The following is a 19,785-nucleotide window of genomic DNA, read 5'->3' as shown; positions in this document are numbered from 1 at the left end:
CTGTGTGAAAAAAAATCGCAACCAGTTGAAAAGGCAGTTTGACAGTCCTATGGATATCTTAATTCATTTACAGTGCATTCTTTTCCTATTGATAACAAAACCAAAAAGGTTTTGTCATGCTGTAAACTTACCCACCACCAGTGCCTCCATTTTTGCTGAAGTGTGTGCGAGGCTCGCTTGATGCCAGTTTAAGCAGTTCATTCCACTCCCGCTCCCATTCTTCTTCTGTATACACTAAACCTGACTATGGGAAAGAATGAAACAGCTTTGACACCATGCTGGTACAAAATGTAAGCAGAGTTCTGTAGCAGTACTTCCAGCTAACTTGTTTTGGCCTTCACACATGATAGAGTTTAATGTCTCGGACTACTAGTGGTTCAACATTCCTAGTCAAGTGAAAAGTATTAACTAACCCACTAACTGTATACTGAATTATATTGCTAAATCTGGGTCTGCTGCTGGAGATTCAGTTATCACACCCATGTGAATTCCTGGCACCAGGCTTAGCAGCTTTACTGCCCATTTCTGGAGGTTTGCTTTCTTCCCTGATATCTGCTACCATGATGAATGCCTTCTTTGGCAGACAGGTGGTGCTTCCAAGAGCAGAAGGGATTGTGCTTGTATGCCCCTGTGTTTTCAGGTAGCCTGAATTAGCTGAGTCACTCACAGCTCACCTGTATTCTCTAGGCACTCTTTAGGTACAAACATCTTCAGAAAATAACACATGCTGAAGTACAACTTTAAATCAGCAGTCAAACCAAATCTGTGGATGATTTTGGTTAAGAGATATCCACTCAGCAGAATCCTAATTCACCATTCTGAGGAATCTCTCCTAAGTGGGGTTTTCTTTCTTTAGTGGATTTCATCCCCTCATGTTATAATGCTAAAGCCAAAGTATACCTTTAATTTTACAGCCCAAAGTTTTCTTAAGGTTCCAAACTAATTTTAGACTAATTTGTGGATGCAAAGCTATGTACATTTATGCACACAAAGCAACAAACACGTTTGCATTCCGATAGAAAAATGCAAAATACAAGTATCTCTTTTCCCCACGCAAAATGGAAGTACAAGGAAATTAACAGCAATTAAAACTTTTAAACCAAATTTCAGAAGAATTCTGTTGGCCCTGAAGACTTTTTTCAGGCCATACAGACCTCTTTATTCTGCTGAGTCTGTTGCCATCTCCATCTTCTTTTCAGTGCTTCTCTTTCAGCTCCTGTTCTCATCATAGTATAGAGTGCTTTACGTAAAACAAGGTCCCGGTCGTGAAATCCCCACATCCCTAAAGGAGCACAAGATGACATCAGTTTTAAAGAAATAAAGATATTGGAATAGTCAGTACTAATACAATTAATACTGCTCTATTAGCAAAAGAAGGAGAGCTTGAACACTATTTAGAACTCTCCTCAGCAAATAATTCACTCGTTCTGAAGGTTTCCTACAGAAGCACTCAATATAGATAAACTAATGAATTCAATAGGGAATTCTAGCAAAGTTTAAACTTTGAGTAAAGCATGACTAAGGATTTGAGTTGCTGCACTGCTTGCTTGCAGGCAACTTCAACTTTGCCGCAAGCAATGGAATATGCACTGCACAGGTTGGTTTCAGCTGCAGTTGCCAACAGAGCTTGCAGACACACGAATGCTAATGACAACTGCAGGCACTTTTGTGAACCGCAGATGATACTGGCACCCAAAGGCCTCCCGCTCTTATGCAGCAGGGTGGTAAATTTCCTTTGGCATTCCAGACGACTTGAAGTCTAAAAATACAACCAGCCACAGGGGTTCATGCTCAGTTTAAGATAGCAAAAGACCTTCACGTAGTTGAGAACAGTAACGTACAGCAAAAGAGAACAGAACTCTCACCAACACATGTACCCATAGACAGCCATGTTTCAGTTAAAATATTGCCAGCTATTGGCATTAAATATGTTTATTTAAAACCCTGCAAGTCAAAATAGTCCTAACATTTAGTGTAAATAATACAAAATTTCTCCTAATAAAAAATGGAGAAAGATAAAAGGATTCTTGGATACAATAAAAGCTTTTCTTACTACTTCTTACAAAAAGAAGAGTCTCTTCAATATATTTAAAATCCCAGTGTTTGTTAAAAAATCACTTTTTGACATTCTGGTGATAGAAAATTCTAGCAACTGCAACAAACAAAGTAAGTTTCCTTGTAATAGGTTAGGATATAGAATGCATAACAAGACTTTCAGCTTCACAGGTTCCTGTTTATTTGATTTGAAGAAAGGCTTCAAAGATCTTGTATTACTGGCTAATTGATCAATTGGAAATTATTTTAATTCACCCCAAACTCTGTTTGCTAAAGTTTTTAAAATCCAGTGAATTAATGCAATTTCTTGCCCACAATGAGGACAGTCCTGCAAAAGCACCTGGAATTTGCCTGTTTCAGAGCCATTAGGTTGGGTGGGCTCTGTAAGGAAAAATGCAGTTCACACTGGTGTTAATGATACATGGGTTTTACTGTTCTAATTATACTTCTTTTATTACCTGATAAAACTTTTACCTTTTTCTCTCAAGCATGCCTAAAGCAAGCAATACTTAAGTGAAAGTTGAAGATGACAGTGCTCCACAACCAGGCTTTTAACAAAAATCTTTACATCTCATGTGATTCTGAGCTTTTGCTGGGGACAGAGAAAAGCGGTAAATATTTTTCGCAGAAGGTTTTGTGTACAGACTGTCCCTTACCTAAAGATGCAGCATGCAAGAGACAGTTTCCATCACCTGTTGTAGCTAAGGGAAGAAGACGTTTACAGCTTGTACACACTGTGGACCACCAGTTTAGTCGTCCTGAAAAGAAAACATCTATTAAAATGGCAGAGTGGATACTAAAACAGGATGTATGCTGTGTGCAGGCATACAGCGATGAGGTGTGATGTTAAAGGTTAATCAGGAACATCCTTTCTAACATATAAACTTAAATGTACAATCAGAAGAGAAAACTGAAAAGATGTGAAATAAGAGGCAAATAAACTTTTAACTATTCTCTAAATGTATTTGGAATAAGAAGAGAGCACCTTTAATTAATTTGCATCTTCCATTCTCATATGCTGCATTCAGAGATGGATTTCCAGAGCTCATTGTCTGACTACCATTATGAGTCTAGGTATCAGTTCCCAAGCATAACTGACACTGGCCTCTCATGCACAGATGACAGATTATGTTACAGTAATAAAGTCTCGATGGACAAAACTAACATGAATATGTTAATTACGGTCTATTACTGTTAGGTAAGTATAGTAAACACTGTCGTTTAAATCCGATTGATTGTTTCAACAGCTGATTCTCCTCTCATTTACCATAAGCACAAATCATGATTAGACCTACTAAAATCAAACATCTACACTACCAGAGAATGAAAACGAGACCAAATGTCCTACCTAAAGTGTAGGGTACTATGTGGCTTTCATTTAAGAACGTTTAGAGAACCATTTAGCCATCACTACTACATAAAGCATGTTTCAAAGATTGTAAACCAGAGATGTATTATGATGACGACTGGCAAGAAGACATGGATCTAGATGAAGCAAAGAAAGCCATGAAGAATATCACTACCAAAGCCAGCACTGAAAATTATGCCATTCCTGGCACACAGGTGGCCACATGGTAGCTTATTGGAGTGTTAAGCCTTAGGTAAATGGTTAGGTGAACATTTCTAATACAAGGAAAGAGAATGTGACTCATGGTATAACATCTTTGGGGATAAGGAAGAGCAGATGATTAACGATGATGAGTAGAGCTGGTATACTTCCCAAGACTTCTGGAAAGTCTCTGGGTAATGCACAATTGAAAATTGAATGAATAATGTAATACACAGTCTGTGGTGACTCCATTTATTTGTTTGTCCTTTTTTGCAGGCTTTTTCTCTTGATTCCTTGTGAGCTGAGAGGAAATAGCACCCATGAACTTGTACAGTCAGTCTTGCATTTAAGCTTAAAACCACAGAAAAAAATAAGTTCAAGCAATGAAAAAAAACCTTTTCTCCATAAACATTTTCATTACAAAATTATCCTGGAGTTTCTTCATAACAGCAGGTAATATGTATTGTGGAAAAAAAATAATTTTAACATGAGCCCCCAGTTACTTGTTCTGGGTAATAAGAACTAGGAGGAACTTAAGGAGGAACTTCTTTACATGAGAAGGAACTTGTTTACTGTGAGGGTCACAGAGCACTGGAACAGGCTGCCCAGAGAGGTTGTGGAGTCTCCTTCTCTGGAGACTTTCAAGCCCCATCTGGATGCACTCCTGTGTGACCTGTGCTAGATTCTATGGTCCTGCTCTGGCAGGGGGATTGGACTCGATCTCCAGCGGTCCCTTCCAACCCTTAACATCCTGTGATCCTGTGAAATATGTAATTAAATTTCAATCAATTAACATGGGCTGAGAGTTACTGTAAAGGTAAAGGTGCAGAGCAGATCCATAACTAAGCACATTTGGTAATCCTCATATGATTTTAGCAGCTAGTTTATAAATGTCCAATATGTCAGAATAGGTTTATCGAGTTCTAAATTAATTATGCATTAAAGAAGCTCAATTTAAAGCACTATGGGACAGCCTTTGGGAAAGATAAATCTGAAGTAACAAGTTACCCTTTTTAGCAATTCTTGTGGCTGTGGGCTGTGAAATAACAACTTGCCACCTGTTTTTTGCAGAATGTTTTGGTGGTATCGTATTCAGTAATGAGTTATACACCCAGGCATTGCTCAAAGCATATTTAGAAGACCTAAACCAGACAGACCTGAGGACTTACATGAATAATGAGTGGTGTCATTTTGCAGATGAACTAGCAGTTATTGGTAATATATGGTAATATATGGCAAAATCTGATGTTAGTGAATCTTCTGAAAAACAGGAGATTTCTATAGAAGTAAGGGATCTGCTTTCAAGTAGATTATGCATAAAATGTTTGTGGGCTTGGTTAACATTACAAAGCTTATGGCTGACTGAAAAATCAGTGGAAATGCATTGGATTATATATACACATATTAAAAACAAGTGCATTTTCGTTTTTCAAATCTAGTGGTTATAGTTGATTCCTTTGGGAAACAGGAAAGTGGAGCTTAAATGAAAAATGGAAACAGTTTTGCCTCAGGCATATTTCTGTCTGCTTTGATAAGAAAATTTTTATGGACAAATTAGACCCATTTCTCACTCTCCCTCCCTCTGTTGGCGTCCTACTTGATCTTTCTTGCAAAATTATTTAATCTTAAAAATCCACATTTCCAATAAATTGATACATTGTTTTACAGCCATATTCTAGTACATTAAAAATTGATCTTAGTTTTAGATCAAGATTAGAAGTCCTATATAGGTTTATTATCTAGCAACATACAGTCTGAGAGGCAGACACAAGCACAAACTGTGGCCCTTTCTTTGCATGATACTTAAGACTTCAGGTGCAAACTCAAAATCTGAATCTGGGGTCCTTCATGGCTGAAATCTGCCAGCTACTACTGTATTGGTATTATCCTAGTCCTCTGCCACGTAGCATGGAGCAAACTTAACATATTCAGAACAGGTTGCCCAGAGAAGTTGTGAAGGCTTGAACCATGGAAGAATTCAAAGCCAGGTTGGTTGGGGCCTTGAGCAACCTGGTCTAGCATGACATGTCTTTGTCCATGGCAGGGCTGTTGAAATTAGGTGATCTTTAAGGTCCTTTTTGACCCAACCCATTCTCTAGACCTTTTACCAACTCTGTTGCCCTTCTTTGTGCAACCCTGTGCAAGCACTGGAAGTTATTCCTGGTGCTCAGCTTCCCTTGGCAGCCTTTCATGGTGCCAGCAAACCTGGGACTTCTACCTTTGCTTTAGACCCCCAGTCCACTAACCTTCGCAACATTCTGCCTTTACATGTGCCAGGGGCCCAGCTCCAAAATGGAAAACATCCAACAACTGCTCCCCCAGGGAAGGTGCCAGCATGGAATGCTGTTACTGGTCCTCACCTTCCCTTGGCAGCCATTTCAGCTCAGACTGAGTGTGGCTGTTTTTTAACAGACTCCACTGTGCTATTTACAGCACTCTTTCATACAGCTAAGTGAGCCAGTCCTGGGCCAACTCCTTGAAATCACCAACAGGGTAGACATTTCACTGAGGACAAGAAGTCAATCTATGCACAGAGGGACTCCATGTCCAGTCTCTTGCTCCTGTATGTGTGGCTACAGGTGAGACTTCTCACAGCTTTTCTTTTAGTTGTGGCTGAGTGTGCTGGATGTCTTTCCTATGTGGACACTGTAGTGTTTACTAAATAAGGTGCACCTTGCAAGTCTTTCTTCTATGGATACGCTAAAAATAAGCTAACTGCTTATTTTCATGAAATTTGTAGAAGCTTATTCACAAATGTCTGAAATGGGCAAAGTTAAACTTAAACAGTGTTACCATCTAAAGATAGTTCACTGCCACAAGCTCAGCTTCTTTGAGAAACTAGGCTAAACCTAGCCTTTCTTTCATTTCTCCAGCACACCGCATTTCCAGAAAATCCACCTCTCATCCATCCCCCAGGATGAGCAAATCACAAAAGAACATTTTCAACTTCCAAAGCAAGTCGAATTCCAGACATGCCATATATATTCTCAAAAGCAATGGTTCACCCTAAACACTCACTAACTTTTCCTCTGTAATCCAACAGCAGTAACTGCTCTGGGGTGTGCACAGGACTGATTTGGCTAAATTGAGAGAGGCTTACTCAACCCACTCAGAATAGTTAGACCATTAGAAATAGGTGCAGGAACCTCAAATACAGATTCCAGCAGAGCTACTTCTACCTTTTATGTGCTTCTTACATGACTAGCTGAGAGGATTTGTTTGTGTGGATCTTTTTTAAGTTGTAGTTCTTTGATACAATAAATGTGTACCGTCAAGTATTGCCGAGAAGAAAAGTACAACAGGTTTTCTGCAAGTGATCATTCAGTGACTACTTACTTTTAAAAAGAAGTGAATAAATAAAGCATTTACCAATATATTTTCTATACTTCAAAGAAAGGACCTTCTTTGTAGGAGCTCTCTCTTTTAGTCTAGATGATGAAATCAGCTTTGCAGTAGCATCTGCAAGGCTATTCATATCTAATGATGTCCTTGAAATGTAACATTGAGCTGTGAATGTAGAAACGAGTAAACTGAGCAATCAAGTAAATGCTTCTTTTTTAGCCTGATGCATAAGCAACACAGACTCTGTCACAGAAGCAAATGACCAGAATGTAAATTAAAGATCATTAAAGAGGAGGACACAGAAATATGTGACTAGGCCTAACTGGCTACAGATAACTGACACTGAATTCAGTTACTTGCAGAAATTACTGGTTTTCTTCATTTGTTCTTTTCATAACTCGAGATAGATGTTTTTCTATGACATTATTGCATTTCATCCTACTCTGTGATAGAATATTTTTGTTTATTCTAGACCTGGATTACACAACCATGCACTTCAAAGCTTGGAAATCAGGAAATTCATACAGTTCTCCTGTGATTGTAATGGTTGCTCTCCCAGCACCCTGTGTATGCTGTATAAAAATCTGTAAAAAAATCTGGGATAAGAAAATGTTTCTGCAACCTGAAAGGGTATCCATTTATTCTGTAACAAATCTTCATTTTTAGCAATCTGAAATCAAACAATTCCAGAATTGTGGTGGATTTAAGGGGGAGGAGGAAGAGAAGGGGCAGGAGGAGGAAGGAATGTGAGGTTCAGGCTTAACAATGTATTACTGTTTATTTTGCTTGTAGCTCTATAAAATGCTTTGTAGAAAATGTGAGCCTGAACACAGAAAATAGTGTAGAAGAGCAATGATCTTGAAGGTTCACACAGTTCACTTTTTATTTTTTTACTGAATTCTATTCCAACACTACAATAGCATTTTCTTTCCCCTTGAATTAAACGCACTATGTTGCACCAGCCATTCTTCTGCCTATACTATGGGTTCATGAACTCAGCATCAGAGCATCAGAAGTTCTTGTAATACGTCTCCTTGCATCAGCCTACACATTAACAACACACGGAGGAACTTGTGAATATAATGAAAATCAATGTGATGCAGCAAAATATTTAGAATTATAAAATTCCTTTCACACAGACTTCAGTATCTGAACCATCCTCTGTTGAAGGACCACACTAATTACTGCAAGAGCCCTCACAGAGATCAGTCTGCACATTACCTGCAAGCTGACCTCATTCCGTTTTAGGCAATACTGAACAGCTGAGTTTATAAGATACACAGAACCCCAAAATGCTTTTATGAATGTGGTGAATTTTATCCTCTAACAGAAATATTCAGGAAGCAATCACACAAAGAGTAGAGGATACATTGCAGCAGCAGGGAGTAAAATGTACTCTTTTTCTGGGCTTTTCCTCTCCAATCACACACAGCATTTCTGAGTAAATCAGGAATTTTGCTCTGAGTTTCTGTACGGCTAGGATGTAACCTGAACATACTTTCACATACAGACAGAATGGCAGCAAGTGTCTAAGCATACAAAACCAGAATATAAAAACCTTGCAACAAGTTTTTCTAGATGTCCAGTCTATATGGCCACTTTGGACAACACCCGAGACATTCTGCTAATAGTAATTTGCTGTCCCAATCTATGCTTTGTGAATAGTAAGCTGCTCTATGCTCCTAACAAGGCTCCTCCTCCTTTTGCTCAATCAGTTGCTTCTGTTTTTCTTCTTCTCTTGAAATCCGTGCCCTTATACTCAAGCTCCCATCTATTTCTTTAACAATAACCCTAACCCTCAGCTACCCAAGCTACTGTCCTTCCTGTGTTTGGTTTTGAAATAGATTTGAGGCCACCTGCAGGGAATGAACCTTATCTGTTAATGTTGTCATTGCCATTGACCAAACAGAGCACTAATGGTAAGAGACAGTTAAATCTCTATTGCTAGGTGACTTTCCTGCTAATTCATGTTTTCATTTCAGAAAACAGTATGTCTGAAATAGCCAGGAAATAAAAGGCTCTTGCAGTGTATCAGTGATAACTTCTTGATGCAGGTAGTGGAGGAACCAAGGAGAGGTACAATGCTGGACCTTGTATTAACTAATAAAGAAAGTCTGGTTGCGGACATTAAGATCAAGAACAACCTTGGAGACAGTGATCATGACATGGTGGAGTTTAGCATTATACAGGGTAGAAGGAGACCAACAAGTAGAATTATAACCCTGGACTTCTGCAGAGCTGACTTTGAACTCTTCAAGGACATACTTGCAGAAATCCCATGGGCTAGGACCCTGGAGGGTAAAGGAACACAAGAACGTTGGTTAATTTTTAAAGACCACTTCCTCCAAGCCCAAGCTAGGTATGTTCCCTTGAGTAGAAAATCAGGTAGACATGCTAGGAGACCTGCATGGCTGAGCAAGTAGCTCCTGAAGGAAATCTCAGGGAAGAAAGAAACTTATCATTCATGGAAGAAAGGAATTGTCACTTGAGAGAACTATAGAGAAGCTGTCAGAGCATGTAGGAAGGCAACAAGGAAGGCCAAAGCCCTATTAGAACTGAAACTGGCAAAGGAAGTAAAAAAGAAGGGCTTCTTCAAGTATATCAGTAGGAAAAGGAAGAATAGGGAAGGTGTGGGGTCACTGCTGAATGAGGAGGCAGCCCTGATAACCGGGGATGCAGAGAAGGCAGAGTTGCTGAATGCCTTCTTTACTTCAGTATTTACATCCAAGACTGAACTCCCCTAGGTAATCCAGTCCCTGGACGAAGGAGAGGAACCCTGGAGGAGGGAATGCTCCCCACTGGTCAGTGAAGACTGGGTTAAGGATCAGTTGCACCAATTGAATATTCACAAGTCCATGGGCCCTGATGAGATGCACCCAAGAGTGTTGAGAGAGCTGGCGGATGTTATCGCACTGCCACTCTCCATCATCTTTGCCAAATCCTGGCAGACAGGAGAGGTGCCTGAGGACTGGAGGAGAGCCAATGTCACTCCAGTCTTCAAAAAGGGCAAGAGGTTCCAGGGAACTGTTGACCAGTCAGCTTCACCTCTATCTCTGGAAAAATGATGGAGCAGCTCCTTCTGGAGAGCATCTCAAAGCACTTGGAGGAGAAGAAGGTTATCAGGAGTAGTCAGCATGGATTTACCAAGGTGAAATCATGCTTGACTAATCTGATAGCATTCTATGATGACATAACTGCATGGGTAGATTCAGGGAGACCAGTGGATGCAGTCTACCTGGACTTTGACACTGTCTCCCATGAGATCCTAGTGAGTAAGCTCAGGAAGTGTGGGATGGAAGAGCAGACAGTGAGGTGGATTAGGAACTGGTTACAAGATAGAGTTCAAAGAGAGGTGGTCAATGGTGCCAGGTCCAGCTGGAGAGCTGTAAGTAGTGGAGTCCCCCAGGGATCAGTGCTGGGTGTGGTGCTGTTCAACATCTTCATCAATGACATTGATGAGGGGACAGAGTCTGCTCAGCAAGTTTGCTGATGACACCAAGCTGGGAGGCTTGGCTGATACAGCTGAAGGCTGTGACTTGGACAGACTGAGAGCTGGGCAAAGAGGAACCTAATGAGGTTCAACAAGGACAAGTACAGAGTCTTGCATCTGGGGAGGAATAATAAACTGCACCAGTAAAGGCTGGGAGGTGATCTGCTGGAGAGCCATCCCATGGAGAAGGACCTGGGACTCCTGGTGGATAACAAGTTATCCATGGGACAGCAATGTGCCCTCGTGGCCAAGAAGGCCAATGGGATCCTGGGGTATATTAAGAAGAGTGTGTCTGGCAGATCCAGGGAGGTTCTCCTCCCCCTCTACTCTGCCCTGGTGAGTCCTCATCTTGAGTACTGCGTTCAGTTTTAGGCTCCCCAGTTTAGGAGGGACAGGGATCTGCTGGAGAAGGTCCAGTGGAGGGCTACAAGGACAGTTAGGGGACTGGAGCATGTGCCTTACGAGGAGAGGCTGAGGGACCTGGGGCTTTTTAGTCTGGAAAAGAGAAGGCTGAGAGGGGATTCAACAAATGTTTATAAATATCTGAGGCTGGGTGTCAGGAGGGGGGGACAGGTTCTGCTCACTTGCTCCCTGTGATAGGACAAGGAACAATGGATGTAAGCTGCAGCACAGGAGGTTTCACCTCAACACAAGGGGGAAGTTCTTTACTGTAAGGGTCACAGAGCACTGGACAGGCTCCCCAGGGGGGTTGTGGAGTCTCCATCTCTGGAGACTTTCAAGGCCTGTCTGGATGCGTTCCTCTGCAACCTGACCCAGATTGTATGGTCCTGCTCTGGCAGGGTGGTTGGACTCGATGATCTCCTTGGATCTCTTCCAACCCCTAACATCCTGTGATCCTGTGATCCTGTGAGTGTCTTTATGTCTTCTGTAGAGACAAAAGGTCGGTTTACATGAAATCTTAAACTAATTTTTCCACTGACTGGAAAAGGGGAAACATTACTCCCATTTTCCAAAAGGGAAAGAGGGATGACCCAGGGAACTATAGGCCAGTCACTCTCACCTCTGTGCCCGGTAAGAGCAGGGAACAGATCCTCCTGAAGGCACTGCTGAGACAGAATAGTGAAGAGCTGAGTGGGTACAATCACAGCTTCACCAAGGGCAAATTCTGCCTGACAAACCTGGTGGCCTTCTATGACAAGGTCACAACATTAATAGATGAAGGCTGAGCAACTGATGTCATTTACCTGGCACTGAGCAAAGCCTTGGACACTGTCCCACACCACATCCTGGTCTCCAAGCTGGTGCAGTCTGGGTTTGATGGATGGACCACTCAGTGGATAAAGAACTGGCTTGAGGGCCGCACCCAAAGGGTGGCTGTCAATGGGTCCATGTCCAAGTGGAGTCCTTCCAAGGATCAGTCCCGGGACCAGTCTTGTTTAACATCTTTGTCGGTGACATGGACAGTGGCAGTGAGTGCATCTTCAGCAAGTTTGCTGATGACACCAAGCTGTGTGGTGCAGCAGACAGGCTGGAGGGAAGGGATGCCATCCAGAGGGACCTGGACAGGCTGGAGAGGTGGGCCCATGACAACCTCATGAGGTTCAACAAGACCAAATGCAAGGTCCTGCATCTGGGTCAGGGCAATCCCAAGCACTGATATAGGCTGGGCAGTAACTGGCTTGAGAGCAGCCCTCTCAGAAGAAGAGGTACTTGGGGGTGCTGGTGGATGAGAAGCTCAACATGAGCCACCAGTGTGCACTTGCAGCCCAGAAAGCCAATCATATCCTGGGCTGCATCAAGAGAAGCGTAGCCAACAGGTCGAGGGAGGTGATTCTCCCCCTCTACTCCGGTCTGGTGAGACCCTACCTGGAGTACTGCATCCAGTTCTGGAGCTCCTATTACAAGAAGGAACTGGAGGTGCTGGAATGTGTCCAGAAAAGGGCCAGAGGATGATGAGAGGGCTGGAGCACCTCTCTTATGAGGACAGACTGAAAGAGTTGGAGCTGTTCAGTCTGGAGAACAGAATGCTCTGAGGAGACCTTATTGTGGCCTTCCAGTATCTGAAGGGGGCCTACAAGAAAGCTGGAGAGGGACTTTTTAGGGTATAAGGTAGTGATAGAACTAGGGGGAATGGAACAAAAATAGAAATGGGTAGATTCAGATTGGATGTTAGGAAGAAGTTCTTCACCATGAGGGTGGTGAGATGCTAGAACAGGTTGCCCAGGGAGATGGTGGAAGCCCCATCCCTAGAGGTTTTTAAGGCCAGGCTGGATGTGGCTGTGAGCAACTTGATCTAGTGTGAGGTGTCCCTGCCCATGGTAGGGGGGTTGGAACTAGATGATCTTTGAGGTCCCTTCCAACCCTAACAATTCTATGATTCTATGATTCTTAAACATTCACTGTCTGATCTAATCTCTTGAACTGAAAAACTGTTTACCAGGAAGTTCCAGTTTATTTGAGTGAAATGATTGCATAAGTAAACTAAGACTACGTAGTCTACAAGAATACCTGTGATCAAAACCACAAACTCTTCAAGTGGTCAAAACACTCTCCTATGCAGAGGCTCTAGGGAAGAAGGAACTTTTCCAGTGTGAGCCAAGTCATTGCCCTAATTAAAGTAACATGAAGAAAACAACAAATGCTCTGAAGCAGCAAATTCAGTAGTTTCTGCAGCCCTGTTTCAAGAACAAAGCCAGCCAGCTCTGTATCAGTTAGGAGATGTCAGCTCTAAATTCACATATTGCCTGCTTTTAAAGTCAGTAAACCACAGGGATCTAAGTTTGTACTCTTGCACTGACTGATGCACACAGGCCAACAAGGAGACTGTAGCAGGGCATCTTCTGAGACGCCCACCTGTCCTGCCAAAATACTGATGCAGTGCCCTGATCAATAACAAGCAACAGTTTACCAGATGGAACACACACACACACTAGGACTATGCACCAAATTCTAGGAATGAGCCCTCAGATGAGTATACAGTGTTACCAGGGCTAGTAGAGCAGTTAACAGAAAAGAGCAGCCGGCTATTTGATATTCCACAGTCAGCCGTAAAATCTGATTTTATAACTCCTTTATACCACCAGAGTTGAACATTTCACTATATAAGAGTGTTCATTTCATGGTTCATTAATGTACTTGCTATTTCATACTAATTTTAAATACATTCCTCTGTATCTTTCAAAATTGACTTAAAGCTTTAAACTACTAAAACATCTGAATTAAAATTAATTTTAGATTTCTTCAATTTTTTTCCATGGGAAAAATGAAATAGTACTTTTAAAACATATTTAATACGTAAAATACATATTTAAAACCAATGTTTTCAAGCTAAAACAGAACTTGAAGATGTTTTCTGTTAGTTATTGCAATGTAATTTTCTCATGAGAACTGTCAGTCCCCTCTGACCATCCAGACTCACATCCTTCTCTATTGTATGACTTCCCCATCAGTCCTCCTTTCCTTTCCCTTCAATTTCTTTATTAAGTAAATTTGACAGTTTTCTCCATAATACTTTAAGAGACAGAGGATCAGACTATGTGTCATTTTGCAAAGAGCACAGTATTTGCTTTTACTCTCTGGCATTTATTTCCCCTGTGGGATGTACAAGCTCCAGGAATGAAGCACAATTAGAAATGTCAACCAAAATGTCAGATTGCCCAGCTGCTGGCATCTGAAGTGTTTACCTACCTGCTTGCTCCAAAGCAACCATTGTTGCCTGCTCGATTAAGTCACGTTCAATGAAGCTTCTGAAGTCTTCACTGTACACACTAAGGTCTGGTAGCTGGAATGTGTAGATGGGCATTTCCAAAGGAAATTGTTCATTGTTGCACTCATTTGCTACATGTGATCGAGCAAGGGAGACTATGGCTGAGCTGGCATGAGAAATACCTCTGGAAAGACGCTTTTCTGTAGGGAAACCAAAGAGAGCCATTATAGCCTGCAAGACTACATAAAAGACCAATCAGCACTAAGTCTGGTGAATACCAATCCATAAATACTTGGCTCCAAGACTAGCGCTACATGTAGGGCTTTGGGTTCTTTGATCATGGCTGGTTTTACAAGACACCAGGCCTGACAGTAGTACGTGGGAAAGGCTTACCTTGCAGGGGAAAAAGGGTCCTCTAGGACAAAAATTAGCAGGGCTCATTAACAGAGCTTTAAACTAGATTTGAAGAGGGACAGGCTCATTGCTGGGTTTGCACCAGTGGAGTAGTGTTCTAGTATTAATGAAGACCAGAAGGCCTCCCAGCTCCCTAGGGTGGAATGGGTGAGCTCAACTCACTCCCTGAAACGCTTGTACACCAACGCACACAGCATGGGGAATAAACAGAAGGCATTAGAAATCTGTGTGTGGTCAACTGGTTATGATCTGGTAGCAATTACAGAGACATGGTGGGACAGCTCACATGACTAGAATGTGGTCATGGATGGCTGTGTGCCTCTTTGGAAAGGTCAACAAAGTGGGGTGGTGGAGTTGCTCTTTACATCAGAGAGCAGCTAGAATGTATGGAGTTCTGTCCAGGGATGGATGAAGAGTTAGGAGTTTGTGGGTGAGCATTAAGGGGCAGTCTAGCATGGGTGATACCATTGTGGGTGTCTATTACTGGCCACCTGATCAGGATGAGGAAGCTGATGAGGCCCTCTATAGGCAGTTGGTAACAGCCTGTCAGTTAGAGGCCCTGGTTCTCATGGGGGGATTTTAACTACCCAGATATTCACTGGAAGGCCTACTCAGCCAGCTATTCACAGACCAGGAGGTTCCCTCAGTGCACTGATGATCGCTTCTTTATGCAAATGACTTCTAACTCTACAATTCACAAGCAGACAAGCTAGAAAACAATTTAAACAATTTGTCCACAGAACACCTGAAGAAGAGCTCTCACCTTGAGCAATGTCATCCTGCCTTTGCAGGCAGGGCCGCTCAACCTTTGTCACCTGAGGAGGCTGCTCCGGCTCCTGCTGCTTGTAGTACTTGCCCTCGTTGAACACCTGTGGTAAGTTGGCAGTGTGAACCTGCCGGAGCTGCTCGTAGTCATTCAAAGCTGCTGTCAAGTCCCAATTTTTGCCTACCAAATAGCAAAAGGACATTCTGCTTACATCTGTATGTGACCAGTTTGACAAACTAGAAATTACCCTCATCTGCACTTAAAGTATAAACTTAAATAGAAATATCAGTCTTAAAGCACCAGCAAGCAAACAGAGATTCTTTGTACAAAAAGTCTTAGCAACCACTCCTCCCTTAAAAACATGCAGTTGATGAACACCTTGAAAGTACACAGCAAATGGACAAAGATAGGATTTTCTTTAATTTCTATTTTAGTTTTTTTAATATCAGGAAAGCTCTTGTCCAATCTCCTGCTGAAAGCAGGGTCAGACTAAATTGCTCAGGGCTTCATTCCGTTTGGTCTTTAAAATGTCAAGGATGGAAGCTGTGTTCCCACATCTGACTGACTTCATGGGATCTGTGCCCACTCTGAAACTCTCGTTTCAACTTGCAACCCACTGCCCCTTGTCCTCCTGCCACGCATCACTGTGAAGAGCCTGTCTCCAACCTTAATAACCTTCTTACTGGCACTGGAAGGCTGCCCCATTTCCAGACTGAACTAGCCACACTCCCCTTGGTATCTCTTCATAGGGTTTGTGCTCCAGCCCTCGACAACCCCTGTAGCCTTCACCTGAATTCAAACCAATGTCTATATTTGTATTCCTTGGACTGTGATTAGGGAACAAAATTGGACCAGGCATTATAGATGTCTAAGAAGTGCAGTTTCAAAAGCCTGCTAATGCTGAGGTAAGAGGTATCCACTGCTCTCCTCCCATCCACAAATCCCTTTTACCGGACAAGGACTTCCCTTGCTCAGATTCTGATCAAATGGCTCCAGAAACTGGCAATTTAAGATGAATATTAAATCCCACAGAATTTAACAAAAAAATCACGAAAGGCAGTAACAATGCATATTTGTATGGCTACATTAATAACAAATAATAATTAGCAGCAAGGATAGAAAGGCATGATTTGTAGTTATAGGACAAGAGAGTGAAGAACTTTCTGTTTGCAGAGCACCTCAAATACAAATGAAAAATACTCAGGTCCCTATATCAGAGAGAACTTGCTCTCTCAGAGATTTTAGAAGTCTTTTAGAAAACAGACAATATAGGACAGTGTTTTGTAACAAAATATACAGTGTGGTTCTGTGACGTTGTGAGCTGCTCATGGAACTTGCCAACACAGAATTGTCTAAAAAATTTGCTTCGAAGCTTCATAATATTGCCATGACCAGGATTAACAGAGCACAGGCTAATATCCTGTGTAGGACAGGTGGTGAAGTGGTACTTGTCACTGTCAAAAAAAAAAAAAGAAAAAAAAAGAAAAAAAGTTGACACACTTGTATGTTTTTTTCAGAACAGTTGTACATTAAAATACACAAATATCCTGCCATTCACCAAGCACTTGTTTTTGACTGGAAAACTTCAAATATGTAATAGCAAGAAAAAAGACCCCACTAGTTATAGAGACACAGAATTCCACAAGCAAAGGCAGCCTGATTCTGACTAAGACATGATTTATTACATCATGAAAGATTGTCACTTTATGTACTTGAAGAAGCCACATTACCTGAGTAGCAGTTATATTGAACTTACTTGCTTACACAAAGGTGAACAAGCTAAAAATAGTACAAGGCAGTTTTATACAGATAAAAGGAAGTCTTTTACTGTTACCATCCTTTCTGTGAAGAACAAAAATCTAACTGAAGTAGGAAAAAGCCAGCACAAATGGCTGTTACCTACAGGGTTGAACTGAACTGTTTCAGATTTTGAAGTACTAAATGAATTTGTGAAAGGACCAAAGGTATCACCAAGCAAGAACACTCCATACATCCTGAACAGTCAATAATATAAACCACCACGTCAGTGATATAGAATGACTATATGTGTCACTCTGCAATTTTCTTTTAGAAACCCTATAGGATAAAATGCAAATTCAGTGAAAATTGTCAGAGATTCTAGAGCAAGCACTTGAGTTACCACCAACATTGTTTCAGAAAAACTCCCACACAGATTCAATGGCTATAATCTAATCAGGGGCCTGCTCTAACTATGCAAAGGTTATGAAACTCAGAGATGTTCAGAGCTGATGATGTGAACAACGATTTGTAGCAGTGTAACATGGCAGGTTAGAAAGCTTCAGCTGGAAGTTACTGAAGAAACTAGCCTTATGATTGTGGAGATTAATAGAGCTAACTCTGCTCAGCTCTCCTTTAAACTTTGCATACCAAATGCTTCTGAATTTCTAAAGCTGTATGTTATTACATTCCAAAAGAAATTTTGAAAGATGAAAAAGCCTGAGGGATGCTGGGTCAGAAATGACAAAAATAAATGCATATAACATTGAAATCAAACCTATCCCAGCCAGTGCCTTGTGGGGTAAGTCCCTCCCTCCAGTTTTGCTACTTGCCCAATAAGTTTCAGGAGCCATCTGTTTTGAAGGAGACTGCATACAGTCACTGGGCCCCTAGAAAAAGACACTGTCTATTACAGAATCAAAGCTCTGTTTATATGTCTGTTCCATGTTCTCTAAAATCTCCTAGCCCTTGATTCTCACAGAAGTGCCTACACTGTCACATCTTTTTTAATCGTCATCATCTGCACAGGCCCTCAGAAGAAAGGAACAGTCTTTCCTATCCCACAGAGGTTACACCTGACATAGGCATTGACCTGCCTTCCATCACAAGCCTGAAGGAGAAGCAACAGGTAATTAATCTATTTTGAACAGTTTGATCAATGAAATTAATATCAGCAAGAGTTTTTGTTATAATCTGTTTTTCAGACTTTTTTTTTTTACTGCTACTTGTCTGATGCACCCTATTGCTCACTGACTGCTAACTTCTTTGTTTATATGACATATTACTGTCTTTAAAAGGTATTTCATAGTCATAATGGTATTTCAGTACACACAACCACATCAGATGACAAATCACTGGTAGCACCCTATCAGTTAGTAACAGAAGTTAGGAACTTCTCCAAAGCAGCATTGATACAGAGGGTTTGCATGAAAGGCTCTGAGTTTAGAAACTGTGATGGTCAGAGAACATCAGTCAACAAAAGGCTGGAACAGCACAAAGCTGGTTAAGAAACACAGGTTCATGATCAGGATGCTGGGATCAATTTAACTCACTAAATCAACAAAAAGAACACTCACTGAACAATTGTTCCCTTAACAGCTGCCTGTGCTATGTGAGTGAGCAGGTGTAAAATTTAACAGGACTGAATGGTCTCTGCTTTAGAACCAAGTGCCTCTAGTGTGGACAAAACCCAACAAAACAACAAAATAAAAAGTGCAGCTTAATAAAGAATGGAAGATGCACTCTAGCTTAGGGCTGCTACTGATGTTTTAGAGTCAGAGACAGCAGGCATCTACATGAAAGGGAAATTCAAAAATATACTCAATTATACTGTGAAGCTTCTGTCCTAAATAATAGTTGCTTGAATAGCAACAGAAGGCATCATCAGCCTGAAGAAAAAAAACAAAGACAAAACAATGCATAATTTAAGATACCACTTTTTCATTTTTGCCTTACCACCTCAAATTGGACTAAAACACAACAACAAAAAAAGATGCTGAAGAACCACAAGAGTAGGACTCACTCATCTCAGAAGCATTTGAGATGATTCAGTTTTTCCTGATCACCAGAGTGAACTGACTCTCCCACCTCTGCTCTATTTAGACAACTTGAAGAGACCAAGAAGCGTTCAGAAGTCAGTTTCCCAGAGATCTGATGCTCTGAGACCAAGCTGAGACATAAAATTTTCCAAGGCCTCTGTCCTGGATCCAAAAAACCTAGGTTTCCTGCAGTTGCCTCAACCAGGGACCTCACCAAAGAGCCAAGGGAAGAAGAAAGAAGCAAGGGATGACAGCCAAGTGTCCACTGTCAGGTTCACTGAACTCCCAAGCCCAGGCTAGAAAGAAGTTGAAACAGAGGCAGTGATCAAGAGCATTCTCTATTCAAGAGTACTACTATCTGTGGATCTATGGAGAGCACAGCCTCACACTGGCACACTGCTCTTTGGGCATCACAATGTGGTCCACTATGGGGAAAGCTGTTTGCTATTAAGTTCAGCTTTGGAGGGAGGGAAAGCTTGAGGTGACCTCATTAGGACTGACCATATTGTGATCAGAGAAGATACTTCATTCTTTCACCTTTCCCAGCCCTCCCACATGACGTTCTTGTCCTTCTCAACTTGTGGACACAAAATAAAAATTCCAAAGACCAAGATGTAATTTTTCAGCCTTGAGTGCTACTGCTTTCCTTCTGAGGCATGCTAGCAAGAAAATCAGTGTAGGCGTAACAACAGAAATTAGACAAACAAATGATCTAATAGGTTAGTC

At 41.5% G+C, this 19,785-nt stretch overlaps 1 protein-coding gene across 2 annotated transcripts in view; it reads right to left on the bottom strand.

The window, feature by feature from the left end:
• Positions 1-19,785, bottom strand: part of OTUD7A (OTU deubiquitinase 7A) — a 46,239-nt gene that overhangs the window by 15,713 nt on the left and 10,741 nt on the right. For both annotated transcript variants that reach the window (XM_054388020.1, XM_054388019.1), the window contains exons 2-6: positions 15,281-15,463; positions 14,085-14,303; positions 2,712-2,813; positions 1,155-1,282; positions 132-244 (exon numbers count right to left, since the gene is read on the bottom strand). In XM_054388020.1, coding sequence (XP_054243995.1) covers positions 132-244; positions 1,155-1,282; positions 2,712-2,813; positions 14,085-14,303; positions 15,281-15,463 — 745 coding nt within the window. The remainder of the gene's footprint in view (positions 1-131; positions 245-1,154; positions 1,283-2,711; positions 2,814-14,084; positions 14,304-15,280; positions 15,464-19,785) is intronic.

This window comes from Indicator indicator, chromosome 16 (genome assembly GCF_027791375.1).
Source record: "Indicator indicator isolate 239-I01 chromosome 16, UM_Iind_1.1, whole genome shotgun sequence".
NCBI classification, from domain to species: Eukaryota; Metazoa; Chordata; class Aves; order Piciformes; family Indicatoridae; genus Indicator; species Indicator indicator.
This window is presented reverse-complemented; position numbering and strand designations above follow the sequence as displayed.